We start from the raw sequence: 17,770 nt of genomic DNA on the forward strand, positions 1-17,770 counted from the left end.
CGTTCCAAGTTGACTTTGTTTCTCCCACCCACCCACCCCTTTTTCTTCAAGGACTCAGATTTCTTATTCAAATATCCATTTTATTCATGTGAAGTCTCTTCGTTCTTTTCAATCAATGTTCTTACCCGGTGGTTCTCTTGAAGATGCTCTACTAGTTCATCATTCTGCATTCTTTTTCTTCTCTGGTGGAACCAAGTCAAGCTTTGTGGATCATATCCTTTTCCTCGTTTCAAATGCCTTCTCATATCGGTGCACCTCATAATCATTCACTTCTCGCCATCCATTTGTTCCGGAGTGCTCAAGATATCTCGAAGATTCGTGTCTCCACTCTACTTTCGTTCAAGCTCTTTCGAGGATGTTATCTCATTCAAGTCTTTTAATTCAACCGGTGCAACCTCTCTTTTAAATCATTTCAACGGTGTTCCTTTGAGTGGGCCCTAACCCACAGGTCTTTTCCCAGGATCTTACCTGACTCTTCTTATTTGTCTGGAGCTATCCTCAATTTTTTTTCGAAGTTTTGACGTAAGAATGAATTTTCATCAGTCAAGTGTATTTTCAAAATCTTTCAAATTCTTTTCATATTTGGTTTCAATCTTTCTAATTTTCATTCCGGAGTATCTCAACAACTCATGGTGGTGTTTCTCGTCGTCATTCTCAGATTTTGAAGACCGAAGAAGAGTTTACCTCCATATCTTATCCGTTCTCTCAGAGATTCGTGATTCCAGTTCGAGCCCATCCTCTTATATTTGTTTTCGATTGTCAAAATCCTTTACACCTATCCGGAGCAATTCAAGAGCCTTCTCAGTTGGATTATCCGGAGTCCATAAATTCAGGTTTATTCATTCTCAGCCTTCAGTTATCATTCTCCAATCTTACCGGTGCTTCGATCCAGTGATCTCTATTCGGCTCGTGATCTCTTCGTTCTCATGTATCTAAATCCTCTCAAGCATCTTCGTTCATTTTATAATTCTTCCCGGTGTTTCTTTATCTTCTCTTCATTCATTTTCAATTCTTACGGTGGTTCGTTCAAGATTCTTCTTACCTTGTTATCATATCAATTCATTTGCTATTTTCAATCCTACCAGTGGATTCGTCGAAGACCTTTCCAAGTTTGCGCTATATCTCGCTTAATGCTTTCTACGAGAATAGGTAGTATGCCAATTCCATTGCTTGTCATCAATTTGAATTGGTGAAGGATAAGCATAATGTAATTCTTATTCTTGTTTCATCGAGTTTATTCAATTCCTTATTCCGGAGGTGCATCATATCACATTCTTGGTTCGAGATGCTTTATCTTTTCTTTTCCCGGAGTTCCTAGCTCTCGCAATTACATCACCACGGAGATTCATTTAAATCATTGCAAGGCTTCAACCTTATTCTTTTCATCCTCCATTTCGATTGATCATTTCTTTTATTACCGAAGTTGTCATGAAGGCTCTACAAGATGGTTCATCAAGGATTTAATTCATTCTCCAAGTTTTTCATCAAGATTCCTTTCTAAGAAGCTCAAGTTTTTTTCATATTGTTATCCGGAGTGCAATTCTTCCTTCCGTATCATTGGAGGTGGTATTATGTCATTCTTGATATTTTGAGTCATGTTTCATGATTCACATGTTGTTAATAATGAGATATATTAAATCCATCAACCTCTTTGTTGGAGTTATCTTGTGTCTTGTTTATGGTGCTCATAAATGACCCAAGTTCTTCTTTTATCCTCCCGGTGAAATAAGTTTCTCGTCTCCTTGTCCTTATAACTTCCAATTCTTCTTCCCGGGAGTGACATGTTGTCACCTCATAATTTGAGATGTATTCCATAAGACCATATCAAGATTATTATTTTTGTTGTTGGTTTTCCAACAACTCCGTTCTAGCATTTGTTGTAAGCGTGCTCTCACAAGACCTTGTTTTTCTCCTCCGTTCATTCTATTCCATTCTCTCTTTTCTTATGGAGGCATTGTGATGTTGCTCTTTTCAATCATCATCACGAATTGTGAGAATCGTGTTCTTTACATGCTTATCCGTTTAACCGGAGTGTTGTGCCCTCTGCTCAAGTTCTTCTCATCTTATCAAGTCTTGCATCTCCTTTCAACCGGAGTGCTGCCCGAAGTTGTTCTTCCTTGTTTCTCTTTTCTAACGGAAGCTTTTCAACTTCGCTCATCTCCATTGTATTCTTTTCTCGAAATGGCTTAACCTTTTCAAGGTTCTTTGGTTTCACTCGTTTGTCAAAGGAGCAGCTTAGTTTTACCTCTTCTCTTTTCTCTTCTGTTTTCCCTCCGGTGCCATTCTAGATCTCGGGACGAGATCCTCTCGTAGTGGTGGAGTGTTGTGATGCCCCGAGACCGTTGCGCCAGGTGGCTTCCATTTATTCGCCGGCGTTGCCATGTCATTTGCTTGCGTGTTGCATTTCATCATGTCATCATGTTCATTGCATCATCATGTTTTCAAAAACTGCATCCATCCGGGTTCCCCCAGTGCCATCCGTTGTCCGTTCTGAGCCCAGACACACTTGCACGCGCCCGCGGCACGTCCGAAATATTATTTTATAAGTGGCCGGAAAATATTCTCGGAATGGGTTGAAAGTTGGCATGCGGTCTTATTATAGTGTAGGTAGGCCGCCTGCCAAGTTTCATGGCATTCAGAGTCTGTTTGATAGCCCAACGGATAACTATAGCGGCAATATAGTCGGTCTAACGTCGGACGTTTTCGGTCTCCGGAAACAGTCGCCGGGCCTCTCCTCTTCTCTCTTCTCAGCCCTTTGCCTTCTGCACTACCTCTCACCGCCAGGCCCGACCTAACCTCTCTCGTCAGCCTGCGGACCTCCTCCCGCACGCATCCGAAATCTGTCCCGGACCCGACCCGGACAGTCGTCACCGTTGGATCCAGATCATCCCCAAACGTCTACAAAACGTCACCATTTTCTTATTTGGGCTCCCTAGCCTGTTTTTCCCGACCGTCCGATTGTGATCGGAGGGACCCAAATGCCCTACCTTAACCCACCTACTATATATAGTCGGTGCATTTATAGACCAAACCCTATTTTGTAGGGATCCTCCCCTGTCAATTCGCCGCCGCCGCCAGTCAACCACCCCTCTTTCCCCTCGGGATCCCTCCTGATACACTCCATCGCAGCCGACCACCGTCCTTCATCGTTTTCAGATCCACCCAATCGCCGTAGCCATCCATCCATCCGATCGAGTGACTCCTCACCCCGAGCCACCTCTAACCCGCAGCCTCGTGCTCGGGCCCGAGCAGGAGCTCGTCCACGAGCAGAACAGGTGAGCCCTGCCGGCCGTCCCCTGCCTCCTTGCTTCACCACCTTTCTCTCTCTCCCTCCCTGACCTCTCTTGCTCTCGTGGAACAGCAGACTCGTCGAATCTTCGCCGGAGCAGAAGCTCCATGACCATGCCCGCTTGATTGTCAAGCCACCACCAAGAACTGCTCCATCGCCACGAGTTCCGGCGTCCAGGACCTCCCCCGCAACCATCCAACTTGTGCCCGGCCTCCTTGCTGTGCTCGGTCGTCCTCTGCTCGGCGACCCACACAGCCGCAACCTCCATGGCCGAGTTCGCGCCCGGTGCTGAGCTCCAGATCCTTAGCCACTGCCTCACCTGCCGCCACGGATCATCTTCGCGCCATCCCCACGGTCGGATCCACGCCATCCACGGCCTCTCTGCTTCGTCCTTTCGCCGTAGTCGCGGCAAGTCCATCGACCGAGCCGCCAAGATCATGCCACCGCCTCGACTCCAGGTCCGGCCGCCGTCGGCCGCTCGCCTCCTCGGGCGCCCGCGCCTACCACCGGCCGGCCAGTTCTTCCCCGCCTCGGAGCTCCCTTGCGCCGCCGGATCCCATCGTCCCCGCCACCCACTTGTCACCGATGGTCGCCTCCGCGCCAAGTCACTCGCCGCGCTGCATCTTGGCTGCAGTGAGCGGGAGCTGCAGTTACCCTTCATTGACCAGGCCCCCTCTGCCCTGAACATTGTCGAATGGTTGAACCAGCTGAAACCGCTCGGTCCTGCCGGCTCGCTCGAACCGGTCTGGCCCGATCCGTGCTAACCGGCCCCGAACCCCCTGCCCGTCTTCAGCAGGCCCGTGAGGCCCAGAGTGAGCGCTCTCATGCTATCCATCGCCCTGGACGAGATATTTCTCTCTTGAGCATGCTCCTGTGCAGCCCATTTCATCCCAGATCCAGCCCATCACATGTTTTTTTCCTGTCTACGAATTTAGTTTTTATTCCAGAGACTGCAGTTTTGCAGAAAACTCCCTAAGCTTCATGCATATCCTAACTATTTAACCGTGCATCGGATTAAAACAAACTTTATATCAAAAATGCTTAGTTTTTCATCTAGTTTCATAATATGCAACTTTCATGCATGTTTGAAATGTTTAAAATGCTTTTAGTTAAATTTGCTCCTATGCCATGTTAAAATGCTTTAATTCGTAACTAAATAACTGTAGCTCCAAACCTAACAAACTTTATATGTAAATGGGGTAGAAAAATGCCTAGTTTGACATGGTGGCATCACTTTGCATGTTTAACAACTCTAAAATTGTGTTTAGGGCAGAACAGTACCAAACCTAATATATGCATATGTGGATTTACCGGAATTATTGTTCGTTGCTTCCGGACTCATTTAACCTTGACTAGATAGGTAGTTTTACTTTGCTTCACCCTCTTGCCATGTTTAACAACATTTAATATTGTTGGGTACATAAACGAGATCGAACTAAATAACTTGTTGCGGTGTTTTCTTCAATATGCAACTCCGTTGCATATTGAGCTCCACTTAAGTTGTAGTGTTGTTTGTTGCACTTTGGGTTGTAGAAAACCTGAAGTTGACTTTAATTAAAACACATCAACCGCGTGTGTTACCGTGATGGTCTCTTCTCGGCGGGGTCCGGGAAGTGAACATGGTGTTGGAGTTATGCTTGACGTAGGTTGTTCTAGGATCACTTCTTGATCATAGATTCTCGAACGTGCTTTTGCCTTCTCTTCTCGCTCTCATTTGCGTATGTTAGCCACCATATATGCTAGTCGCTTGCTGCAGCTCCACCTCATACATTTTACCTTACCTATAAGCTTAAATAGTCTTGATCGCGAGGGTGTGAGATTGCTGAGTCCCCGTGACTCACAGATACTTCCAAAATCAGTTTGTAGGTGCCGATGTTACCGAGTAGGTGACGCAACCAAGCTCCAGGAGGAGCTCGATGAAGATCTTATCCTTTATGTTGTTTCGTTCTAGTTGATCAGTAGTGGAGCCCAGTCGGGTCGATCGGGGATCTGTGTAGCATTTGGGGTAGTCTTTTTATTTTGGTTCCGTAGTCGGACCTTGAGTGTATTTGGATCGATGTAATGCTTTATTCATGTAATTGTGTGAAGTGGCGATTGTAAGACAACTATGTATCTTTTTCCCTTATGTATTACATGGGTTGTGTGACGATTACCTCACTTGCGACATTGCTTTCAATGCGGTTATGCCTCTAAGTCATGCTTCGACACGTGGGAGATATAGCCGCATCGAGGGCGTTACAAGTAGCCTACAAGTTGGAATTGCCTGAAGGATTGTCAGGAGTTCACGACGTGTTCCACGTTTCCCAGTTGAAGAAGTGCCACACAGAGATGGCTGATATACCGCTGAGAGACACAGTGCCGCTGGAAGCGATTCAGTTGGACAGTGATTTGACCTATGAGGAGAAACCAGTCAAGATTCTTGAGTATGCCAGCCGAGTCACCCGCAGCAAGGTTATTAAGTTTTGCAAAGTTCAATGGAGCCACCACACGGAGGATGAAGCCACCTGGGAACGAGAGGAAGATCTGTTGAAGGACCACCCTCACCTATTTTCTAGCCAACCCGAATCTCGAGGGCGAGATTCATCTTAAGGGGGTAGGTTTGTAACATCCCAAATTTTTAATTTTGAATGTTATACAATAGATCATCATTGCATATCATATTTTATTGCATTTTGGTTGATCCTAGAAATTTCACACAACTCAAGGACCCTCGGAGAGAGTTGGGCATTTCGTTATTTTCATATTTGAGTTTTCTCAAATTTTGAAAATAGGATCATTTGATTTGATTTATTTTATCTTCAATTATTTCTATTACAAAACTATGAGAGAGGGAATAAAATGACTTTTCCAAAATAAAGAAATATTGATGATTTAATAAAAAAATCAAATAAGATTTTATTTTGGTTTTATTTGCTATTTTATTTGAATTTAGGAAAAATGCACATTTTTCAAAATTGCGTTTAGGCCCCCAAATAAATGTTCATCCTGTGCGGCTTGATTTTAGAAGTCGGGGAAAATTTATTTCGGGATTTTTGGAGTCCGTTTAGTATTTCTTTTGTTTTTTTCTGTGCGTAATTATTTAAAAAAAAGTCGAACCGACCTACCGGGCCGTGTCCGACCTGGACACCTGGCCCGGCCGGCCTTTATAAGCCGGGGAGCCCAGCCCGAGCCGCCCCAAACCCTAGCGCACGACCCCACCACCCCTGACGCCGCCGCGTCGCCGCATCGCCGCCGCCGCCTCGCCTCGTGCGCCGCGCCGCCGCCCTGCCGCCGCACCGCCCCGCCGCCGGAGCCGCGCCGCCGCCCCATGCCGTCGCCGCCCCGCCGGAGGTTGACCGCTGCCCCGCCGCCGGCGGTTTTCCTCGAGAAAACCGTTCGATTTTCCGTCGGATTTTTTTCGGTTTTTTTAGAATCGTTTTTTAGATAGATCGGTTTTCCGGTTTATTTATACAGGGAGCGTTCGCTCGTTCGTTCATTTTCACGAACGCGTTCATCTTTTAGATCCAGATAACGAACGTTCGTTCGTTAATCTGTTCGTCATTTTTCTTTTCTCGGATTAAATCCGCGATTTTTCTGATCGCGATTCCTGATCCGATTTTCGTTCTAGTATAACTTTTCACTCGTTTATCGGAATCAGGCGATTCAAGCGCCTGGTGTTTCGTCTCGAAACCCTCTTTCCGTTTAACCAACTCAAACAAGTTTTTTCCTCTGTAAAATTTGCCCTAGATCCAGAATAGTAAACGAAGCCTGTTTGTTTTGTCGTTTGTCTTTCGTTGCTTCGTTCTATTTGGTTCTTTTTGCCAACCGGAGTTCTTAAGTTGAATTTTATGGTTAGATCTCTTATTTGAGTTTTACCTATGCATTAGTTGAGTACTTATTGTATGCTTGTTTGTTTGCGATAGAGTATCCGGAGTCCACCGCTTGCTACTTCGAATCGCTAGGTTTTGCGGATCATCAGCAAGGCAAGTAACACTTTGATAATACCTCCGACTACCCAGTTTTTATTGCATTAGATCAATCCTCACACATTGCATGTTTAGGATCTAATTAAGTTGTGGGTTTGGGAAGTAGTTGAGGTAGTACCTATTACTTGTTTATTATCAAACCTTTGGGAGTTACTTCTACGTTTGCTTATGCCATGCTATGCTAGTAGACGTGGATTGGGTGAGTGAAATCCATGAGAGATGTGAGTTTGTTAAATTATTGGTTTATCTAAGGTGGCAACTTAAATACACATCTGGGTGGATTGAGGCACCTGGGTATTCCAGCGATTGCCTGTTTTTCTTTTGGACCGCCACCCAGGCTCAAAGGGATCATGAGATTATTCATGCTAGAAACTTACGTGTGCAGCCACTAGCTACTATGGTCTCTAGCATAGTTGACTAAGTTGTGCGAACTCTTACAGTGGTAGACTAGCAGATGTAGGGGAAAGTAGGTGTAATGGTCTACCCGATCGTAAGGTGTGAGCGCTTCTGAAAGACTATGTCTCGGTCATCCGTTTCTCAAACACCCTGTAGTGCGAGAATCCCAACGGAGGAGATCGAGACTTGTGGGGAAAAGTGCGCAAACCTCTGCAGAGTGTATAAACTAATCATGGTTAGCCGTGTCCCCGGTTATGGACATCTTGACTATCTAGTACTTGGATTATCATGTGAATCTCATCATGTTACTCTAAATAATTTTGTTGGGTTTTAATGATGATGCTTAATTGGGATTGAGAGGGTGTCTACACTCTCAATGTTTAACAACTACCATGATAGTTAAAAAAAATTATTCCTTTGAAGTTGGGAAAAATTGGCTTTACGCAAAACTGTAACCATAGAGCTTTCCACCAACCAAATATGCATGTAGTATAGTCTTATTCTTTCATTGCTCTCTATGTGTTACATTGCCAGCATATTCCATGTGCTGACCCGTTTCGGGCTGCAACGTTCATGTTGCAGACTTTTCAAACGACGAGTAAGGTGCTTTTAGGTCGTGGTTCTATACTCAGTGATGCCGTTGGAGTTGATGGACTCACTTATCTTGCATGTCTTCCGCTGTTATCGTTATTAGAAGGCCTTAAGCCATATTTATTGTAATAAGTTCTCTTTTGAGACACTCGATGTAATAAGTGTGTGATTGCTACTCTGTTATAAATCCTTCAAGTACTGTGTGGTGTCAGCATTACTGATCCAGGGATGACACCGGGGCACAGAGATTGGACCGTTTGAGGTCTGATCGCTACATTATCTTCCAAGCCTTCCGCTGTTATCTTATTTAGATGGCCTTAAGCCATATTTATTGTAATATGTTCTCTTTTGAGACTTTTGGTGTAATAAGTGTGTGATTGCTACTCTGTTATAAATCCTTCGAGTACTGTGTGTGTCACCATTACCGATCCAGGGATGACACTGAAGCACAAAGACTTGACCGTCTGAGGTCGGGTCGCTACAGAAATCACCACCTTCGGTGGAGTTTCACTTATATGATGAGGTTAAGGAGATGTCACTGCATGATTTTTATCGGGTCTGCAAGATACCCTTTGTGGGCAGCATTGAGGAACCGCATCGTAGTGATGTGGATGGATTTGTTGATAGAATTGTTGTAGGGTAAACGAGGAAAGTTTCAGATGGAAGAATTACTAGTATATATTTTCCTGTTCTACGTTATTTTGCGATATTTGCTAGTAGATGCTTAATTGGTCACGGGAACAGTGGAAATGTTAGTGATCTTGATATTGTCATTTTGTGCCATGCTTTGTTTCTTGATACAACTTTCAGCTTAGGCGCTATTGTTGCTAAATGACTAAATCTGAATCATACAAAGGGCCCCATCTTCGGAGGCATCTTTGCTTCACGCCTTGCTGAACACTTTGAGATACCTATTAGGCATTATGAGAAAGAGGAAAAGTTGATGCCCCCTATTTTTTCTAGATTATAAAAGTATGGTAGCACATGATTTTATTGTTAAAAATAAGAAGAAGATGCTTAAGTATAATTTAATATTTGATAAATCTCACTGTGAGATTGTTACCTTGCCTGCACCCTCTTTGTTTAACATACTTTCAGGCATGTACCTCATCTTACCCAAGGCCAATTATGCATACTGGAGGCTGATACCAGTCCCAGAGCCTGAGCCACTACTCGACCCTTATCGACAGTCTGTTTATCAGTGGGATCCGGAAGAGATCGCCAACCAGTGGCACCCTGAGGACCCTCCTCAGTGCACCGGAGAGAGTAGTTTTGATCCGTGGGCATAGACCAACTTAGGCCAAAAGCCTAAGCTTGGGGGAGTACGTATTTCTCACCGACATTACATTCATGTTCACACACTCATGCAAGTTGTCGGTGCTCATACTTTTTCATTGTACTATCCATGCTATTTTATTTTCTTTTCTAAGCATTCTTCTTGTGTGTTTGAAAAACCTTAAGAAAAAAATTATTTGTAGCTTTTAGCTAGTTTACTTTCCATGCCTATAGTAGTAGTAATTAAAAGAAAACCAAAAAAGATTTCTCGTTCTTCCTTTGCTTGTTGGGAGCTTTCCCGTGTAAATAGTTTTATTTCTTTTCTTATTCTTTGGGGGTTGAGAGGAGAAGACCATGATGAAAATGTTGAGTGGCTCTCATATGCATTATCGTTGATTTAACCAAGAGCCCATATTACCTTGTCTTCTCCCTTTTATTAAATGCTTGCAGATTCCAGCTTTGTCCAATGCACGTGCACTATTATTATTATCCACACCGTTCGGTTGTGCGAGTGAAAGGCAATAATCATGATATATGATGGACTGATTGAGATGAGAGAAGATGGTATGAACTCAACCTATCTTGGTTTTGTAAATATGATTAGTTCATCGTTCCTGATTTAGCCTATTATGAATGAAACATGTTTGCAATGACAATCAGAGATTATAGTTGCTCATGCCATGCTTAATTAGCTAAGAGTTTATAATGGTTTACCTTGCGTGCCAACATGCTATTAAAATGGTTTTGATGTGGTATGATAGGGTGGTATCCTCCTTTGAACGATTCGAGTGGCTTGCTTGGCACATGTTCACGCATGTAGTTGAAACAAAATCAACATAGCCTCCATGATATTTATGTTCATGGTGATTTATATCCTACTCATGTTTGCACTCATTGTTGATTAATATTAATGCATGTTCATGACTGTTGTCACTCTCTAGTTGGTCGCTTGTAGCGACCCGACCCAAATGGATCAAGTCTCTGTGCTTAAGTGTCATCCCTGGATCGGTATGCTGACACACACAATAGTCGAGGATTTATAACAGAGGTAAATCACATGTATAAAGTAATGTAAATACTATTATCCTAATCCAAATAGCGGAAGTAACAACAAGGTTGTGGATTCCCATCAACACCAATGGCAAAGTTGAGTGTAGAAATCGTAACCCTAAAGTATCACTTACTCGTCGTAAGATTCCCGCAACATGAGACATTACAGCCATATAGGTGAGTACATTGAATGTACTGGCAATTTCACACTGTAGAGCAATGCTGAATAATGGCTATCACTAAATGCATATTTGGCTGGTGGAGGCTCTAAGTTCAAAGTTTGCATAAAGCTAATTTTTCCCTACAACAAAGGAATATATTTTATTTAACTACAAAGTTTGTTGAAAACATTGAGAAGGTAACCCCAACTCAATCCCAATTAAAAGTTAACAACCCAACAAATTAATTAAGTAGAGCGATGAGATCAACATAATAATTCAAGCACCAGATACTCAAGACGTCCATAATCGGGGACACGGCTAATCATGATTAGTTTGTACACTCTACATAGGTTTGCACACTTTTCCCCACAAGACTCGATCTCCTCCGTTGGATTTCTCGCACTACATGATGTTTGAGAAACGGATGATCAAGACACAGTCTTTCAGAAGCGTTAGCTCATTACGTCGGGTAGACAGTACCACCTACATCCCCTACATCTGCTAGTCTACCATTGTAAGAGGTCACACAACATACTCAACTATGCCAGAGCCCATAATGGCTTGTGGCTGCACACGGAAGTTTCCAGCATGAATAACATAATGATCCCTTTAAGCCTAGGTGGCAAACCACAGGAAAAATCACACGGATACCCCGGGATTCTCCTTGGACAACACTGGATTCCCCAGGTGCCCACAAACCAATCCACCCAGATGTGTATTAAAGTATCCACCTTAAGTTAAACCTTAGTTAACAATAACCTCTTGCATCTTTCATGAATTCTCTCAAACCAAACCACATCTACAAGCATAGAAAAGTAGTGCAAGCATAACGCAATAGCACCCTGGGTTTGAATGCAAGATAATAGGTTCCTACCTCATCAACTACTTCCCAATACCCACATGTTATCAATCCTACTCATGCAATGTTTGGTGGATAAAACTAATGCATAAAAATTGGGTAATAAAGGGATATGATCAAAGTGTGAACTTGCCTTGTACTATTGATGTATATGACTCGCACTCATAACTCCTGATAATTCTACTCGTAACACTCCGGTCAATCTATCGGGAGCAAGCAATAGAATACATAAGCACTCATGCAAAAGAATCGAAGAAAAGATGTCGGAAAACTTTGAAAACAAGTAATTAACTCTTGCAACAGAAAACAATTTCTAACAGTACAAAAATTGGGTGGATTTGGTCTTATCATAAATTTTAGGTCAAGAGCTTTGTATTGCAAAAAGAATCAATTAAATCGGAGTTATAAAACTCAAGTTATGAACAAAAGAAGTTCAAATTCAATTCTGTTTGAAATCAAATTTTAAATTTTCAAAAACATGTTCAAGTTGATTATATGGGTAGAGGAGATCATAACGAAGAAGTGGGCGTTGGTTTCGTTGGATTTGGATAAGCGAGCAAAAAGTTGTGATAGTTTGAAAACCAGGGGCTAAACTGTAAGAAAAACAATTTGCATATGGGTCCCTTACTACGAGACAGAAACTATCAGACGAACGTCTGCTACAGAAACCTGTTAGATGAAAACGTTCGCTACCGAGGCTAAAACAATGAACATTCACTAATTAACGCGTACGGGTTCAGAAAAAAACATGATCTAATCCTAACCGTTGATCCTAGATCTAACGGACGAGGGGAGAGGCAGGGAGTTACCGCGGCGGCAGCGGTCGTCGGCTACGAAGAAGACTGCATCGGGCGGCTCGGGTTCGACGCGGGCGAGGCCTCCAGTGGTCCTCGTCGAGGGGAATACTCCCAAGCGATGCGGAAGACGACGGGGTTCAAGATGGTGGTTGGCAATGAGCTCGGGGACGACGGACTCAAGCGGGGCAAGCCCGACAGCAGCGGTGGTCGCCGGTGGTGACGTGAGCGACAGCTCCGGGCGTCGACGAGCTCGGGGAAGATCTCCGAAAGGTGTAGAAGACGATGGCGAAGACGATAATGGTGACGATGAGGCACGGGAGTGGCTGGGGGAGGTGGGCGGCGACAGTGTTCGGCTCCGGCGAGCGATTGCGGCGAGGTGTGGGGTTCTCGGAGAGGGCTTTGGGGCGGAATCGATCGAGGGCGTGGGGTATATATATAGGGGGTTTGCTTGGAAGTGGGGGCGACGCGAGGGGAGGTGCCCGTGACGGGCACGGCGTCGGCTGGCGAAGCATAGGCAGGAGTCCGGCTCGGCTTGAGGAAGAAGAAGCTAACAGGTGGGGGTCCACCTGTCGGCGGCTGGCGAAGCGGCGTCCGCGCGAGGGAGCAAGCAGGCGGGCGAGGTAGAGGCGGTTCGGCGCGGTGCAGCTGGCTTGGCTGTGGCTGGCCTGGCCGGGTGGGCCGGGTCAGCCCAGTTCAGTCGGTCGAAAATATTTTTTTAAACAGAAAATTAAAATAAAATAAAATGACAAATAAAAAAATGATATATGGGCATATTATATATCAAAATTTGCAGAAAAAGATTTTCTACAACATGAACATTTTTCTGGCGTCAAATAAAATCCACAAAAATTTAAATAACGCAAAGAGTGCTTCTGATTTATTTAAAACCCAATAAAATCATTTTAAAAATACCAAATGATTTCAAATTTATTTCTCTCCAATTTTCTACTGTAGGGAATCAATTTACCCTATTTTCCATATATTTTATTTTTGGATAAAAATAATTTGAATAAAACCCAAATAACTCCAAATTGAAAAATAATTTCAAAAGGACTTTAAATTTGTTTCTTTTAAACTTGCAACTCATATTTCATATAATTTGAAGAAGTCATTTTATCTTCTCTCATGAAAATCATTGAGTTGCATAAAGTTTCTGAATTTGAAATATTTCCAAACGAAATTCAAATATTTTCAAAAAAACCTTTTCATTTATTAAATGAAAGAAGTCATATTATCTTTACTCTAGGGTTTTGTATTTGAAAAGAATTTGAATTCATGGAGATCAGAAATGCAGGGTGAAAGTTTGGGAAAGTCATTTTATTCCCTCTCATTTAACTTTCAAAAAGTTTCAAATTTCAGTCAATTTCACAGATCACAATCAAACAAACAATCAAAACTATTTATTTAATATAACATTCCAAAATTTAGAATTTTGGGATGTTACATCGCTTCCCAGTCTCTTTCTAGCCTTCACTTGTACTAAGCGGGAATACTGCTTGTGCATCCACTTCCAAAAACCCCAAAGTTATTCCATATGAGTCCACCATACCTTCCTATATGCGGTATTTACCTGCCGTTCCAAGTAAATTTGTATGTGCCAATCTCTAAACCTTCAAATGAAATTCTATTTTGTATGCTCGAATAGCTCAGCTCATGTGTCAACTAGGGCTGTCTATATCTTCCATGCTAGGTGGGTTATTCTCACGATGAGTGGACTCCACTCATCACTCACGAGAAAAATGACCGGTAACCGGGATGCCCAGTCCCATTCTCAAATCAAAATAATTGCAAACAAAACTCCCCCAGGATTGTTGTTAGTTGGAGGCACCCATTGTTTCGGACAAGCCATGGATTGATGTTTGTAGGTGGTGGGGGTGTATAAACTTTACCATTCCAGTTGGGAACCGCCTATAATGTGTGTAGCATGGAAGATATCGATATCTCTTGGTTGTTATGTTGACAATGAAAGTATGCCGCTCAAAATATTATTTATCTCTGTTTCAACACTCGAGCTCTGGCACCTCTACAAATCCCTGCTTCCCTCTGCGAAGGGCCTATCTATTTACTTTTATGTTGAGTCACCATCCTCTTATTAAAAAGCACCAGTTGGAGAGCACCGCTGTCATTCACATGCATTGCTATTAATTTACATTGAGTATGACTGTGACTGGATCTCCTTTACCATGAATTACAATGTCTATTCATTCCTTGATCTTCAGGGGTGCTCTGCATTTATGTTTTGCGGTCTCAGAAAGGGCTAGCAAGATACCATCTTGTTATATCATATTATGATTGTTTTGAGAAAGTGTTGTCATCCGAGATTTATTATTATCGCTCGCTAGTTGATTATGCCATTGATAGGAGTAAACATGAGACCTAAATGTTATTGTGAATATGGTTAGTTCATAATCTTTGCTGAAAACTTGAATGTTGGCTTTACATATTTTCAACAACAAGATCAAACAGAGTTTGTAAAAGTTTTTCTTTATCACTTTTAGTTTGTCAACTGAATTGCTTGAGGATAAGCAAAGGTTTAAGCTTGGGGGAGTCGATACGTCCCCAACGTATCTACTTTTCCAAACACTTTTGCCCTTGTTTTGGACTCTAACTTGCATGATTTGAATGGAACTAACCCGGAATGACGCTGTTCTCAACAGAATTGCCATGGTGTTATTTTTGTGCAGAAATAAAAGTTCTCGGAATGACCTGCAAATCCACGGAGACACGTTTTGGAATTAATAAACTAATACTGGCGAAGGAATCAACATCATGGGGCCCACACCCTATCCACGAGGGTGCAGGGTGCGCCCCCTATCTCGTGGGCCCCCTGAGACTCCAACACCCCAACTCCAACTCTATATATTCAAGTTCGGTTAGAAAAAAATCAAAGAGAAGGATTCATCGCATTTTACGATATGGAGCCGCTGCCAAGCCCTAATCTTCCTCGGGAGGGCTGATCTAGAGTCCGTTCGGGGCTCTGGAGAGGGGAATCCGTCGCCATCGTCATCATCAACCTTCCTCCATTACCAATTTCATGACGCTCTCCGCCATGCGTGATTAATCTCATCATAGGCTTGCTGGACGGTGATGGGTTGGATGAGATTTACCATGTAATTGAGTTAGTTTTGTTAGGGTTTGATTCCTAGTATCCATTATGTTCTAAGATTGATGTTGCTATGACTTTGCTATGCTTAATGGTTGTCACTAGGGCCCGAGTGCCATGATTTCAGATCTGAACCTATTATGTTTTCATGAGTATATGTGAGTTCTTGATCCTATCTTGCAAGTCAATAGTCACCTACTATGTGTTATGATCCAGCAACCTCGAAGTGACAATAATCGGGACCACTCCTGGTGATGACCGTAATTTGAGGAGTTCATGTATTCACTAAGTGTTGATGCTTTGGTCCGGTACTCTATTAAAAGGAGGCCTTAATATCCCTTAGTTTCCAATAGGACCCCGCTGCCACGGGAGGGTAGGACAAAAGATGTCATGCAAGTTCTTTTCCGTAAGCACATATGACTATATTCAGAATACATGCCTACATTACATTGATGAACTGGAGCTAGTTCTGTGTCACCCTATGGTATAACTGTTGCATGAGGAATCGCATCCGACATAATTACCCATCATTGATCCATTGCCTACGAGCTTTTCACATATTGATCTTTGCTTAGTTACTTTTCGGTAGCCACTGTTATGGTTGCTACAAAAACTACTACTGTTACTTTTGCCACCGTTACCGTTACTTCCATACTACTTTGCTACTAAATATTTTGCTGCAGATATTAAGTCATTCAGGTGTGGTTGAATTGACAACTCAACTGCTAATACTTGAGAATATTCTTTGGCTCCCCTTGTGTCGAATCAATAAATTTGGGTTGAATACTCTACCCTCGAAAAATGCTGCGATCCCCTATACTTGTGGGTTATCAGGGACCTACCAAGAAATTGACAAGTACCCAATGTGGACTTCCTATCAACCTTGTCACTGGCATAGTCCAAGTCAGAATAGCCAACAACATCAAAAGATGACCTCTTAGGATACTAAATGCCAAAGTTTGATGTATGAATTAAATATCTCACTATTATTTTTAGGGCCTTAAGATGACATTCTTTAGGAGACGCTTGATAACATGCACACATGCACACACTTAGCATAATATCGGGATGGGAGGCACATAGATATAATAACAAACCAATCATTGAACGGTAAACCTTTTGGTTAACCGGATTGCCATCCTTAGTCAAGTCAAGATGTCCACTAGTAGGCATGGGTGTTTTCATACCTTTGCATTCTTGCATGTTGAACTTCTTGAAAAGATCCTTGGTACACTTTGTTTGTGATACAAAGGTACGTTCCTTAGTTTGCTTAATTTGCAAACCAAGGAAAAGTTTGAGTTCACTCATCATAGACATCTCAAACTTCTCCGACATTACCTTCCAAACTTTTCACTAAAATGGGGGTTAGTAGAACCAAATATGATATCATCCACATAAAATTGGCACACAAATAATTCACCATTAACCCTTTTAGTAAAAAAGTGTAGAATCAATATTCCCAATTTCAAAGCCTTTTTCAATAAGAAACTTAGTCAAGCATTTATACTAAGCTCTAGGAGCTTGTTTAATACCATAAAGAGCTTTGTGAAGTTTGTAGACATGATTAGGTTTCTTGGGATTAACAAAGCCAGGAGGTTGTAACATAAACTTCCTCCTCAAATTCACCATTTAGAAAAGCACTTTTAATGTCCATTTGGTATAAAGTGATATCATGGTGATTGACACAAGCAAGTAAAATGTGAATGGACTCAAGTCCAGTAGTGTGGGCATATGTCTCACCATAGTCCATACCTTCGAACTGAGTGTAGCCTTGAGCGATGAGACGGGCCTCGTTGCATACAACTTGTCCATCTTCATCAATCTAGTAATGAACATGAACCTAGTGATAATGTTAATGATGATGTTCATGATGATGCTCAACCTAGCAATGATAATGATGTAGAGATTGAACATGCTATTGATCATGATAACCCACAATCAAAGAATCAACCTTATGATAAGAGAGACTTTGTTGCTAGGAAGCACGGTAAAGAAAGAGAACCATGGGTTCAGAAACCCATGCCTTTTCCTCATAAACCATCCAAGAAAAAGGATGATGAGGATTTTGAGCGCTTTGCTGAAATGATTAGACCTATCTTTTTGCGTATGCGTTTGACCGATATGCTTAAAATGAATCCTTATGCTAAATATATGAAAGATATAGTTACTAATAAGAGAAAGACACCGGAATATGAAATTTCCACCATGCTTGCTAATTATAATTTTAAGGGTGGAATAGCAAAGAAACTTGGAGATCCAGGAATACCAACTATACCAAGCTCCA

The 17,770-nt window shown here is 42.5% G+C and overlaps 1 protein-coding gene across 2 annotated transcripts; it reads left to right on the forward strand.

Moving 5' to 3' along the window:
* The first annotated feature begins 3,064 nt into the window (after positions 1 to 3,064).
* On the forward strand, positions 3,065 to 7,247 carry LOC125547740. 2 transcript variants are annotated; one of them, XR_007300743.1, is made up of 2 exons: positions 3,065 to 3,275; positions 7,192 to 7,247. XR_007300743.1 is itself a non-coding variant. In XM_048711531.1 (2 exons), exon 2 carries the CDS (start codon positions 3,556 to 3,558, stop codon positions 4,051 to 4,053), a length of 498 nt encoding a protein of 165 aa, XP_048567488.1. In that variant the 5' UTR covers positions 3,065 to 3,275; positions 3,365 to 3,555; the 3' UTR covers positions 4,054 to 4,315. The 2 variants fall into 2 exon arrangements, 1 of the variants encoding a protein (XP_048567488.1); XM_048711531.1 differs by lacking the exon at positions 7,192 to 7,247 and adding an exon at positions 3,365 to 4,315.
* The last annotated feature ends 10,523 nt before the right edge of the window (positions 7,248 to 17,770 follow it).

Source organism: Triticum urartu, chromosome 3 (assembly GCF_003073215.2).
Source record: "Triticum urartu cultivar G1812 chromosome 3, Tu2.1, whole genome shotgun sequence".
Classification (NCBI taxonomy): Eukaryota; Viridiplantae; Streptophyta; class Magnoliopsida; order Poales; family Poaceae; genus Triticum; species Triticum urartu.

What these genes read in the sequence shown, in the direction of transcription:
- LOC125547740 (XM_048711531.1), top strand. Translation starts at nt 3,556, where the DNA reads ATGGCCGAGTTCGCGCCCGGTGCTGAGCTCCAGATCCTTAGCCACTGC.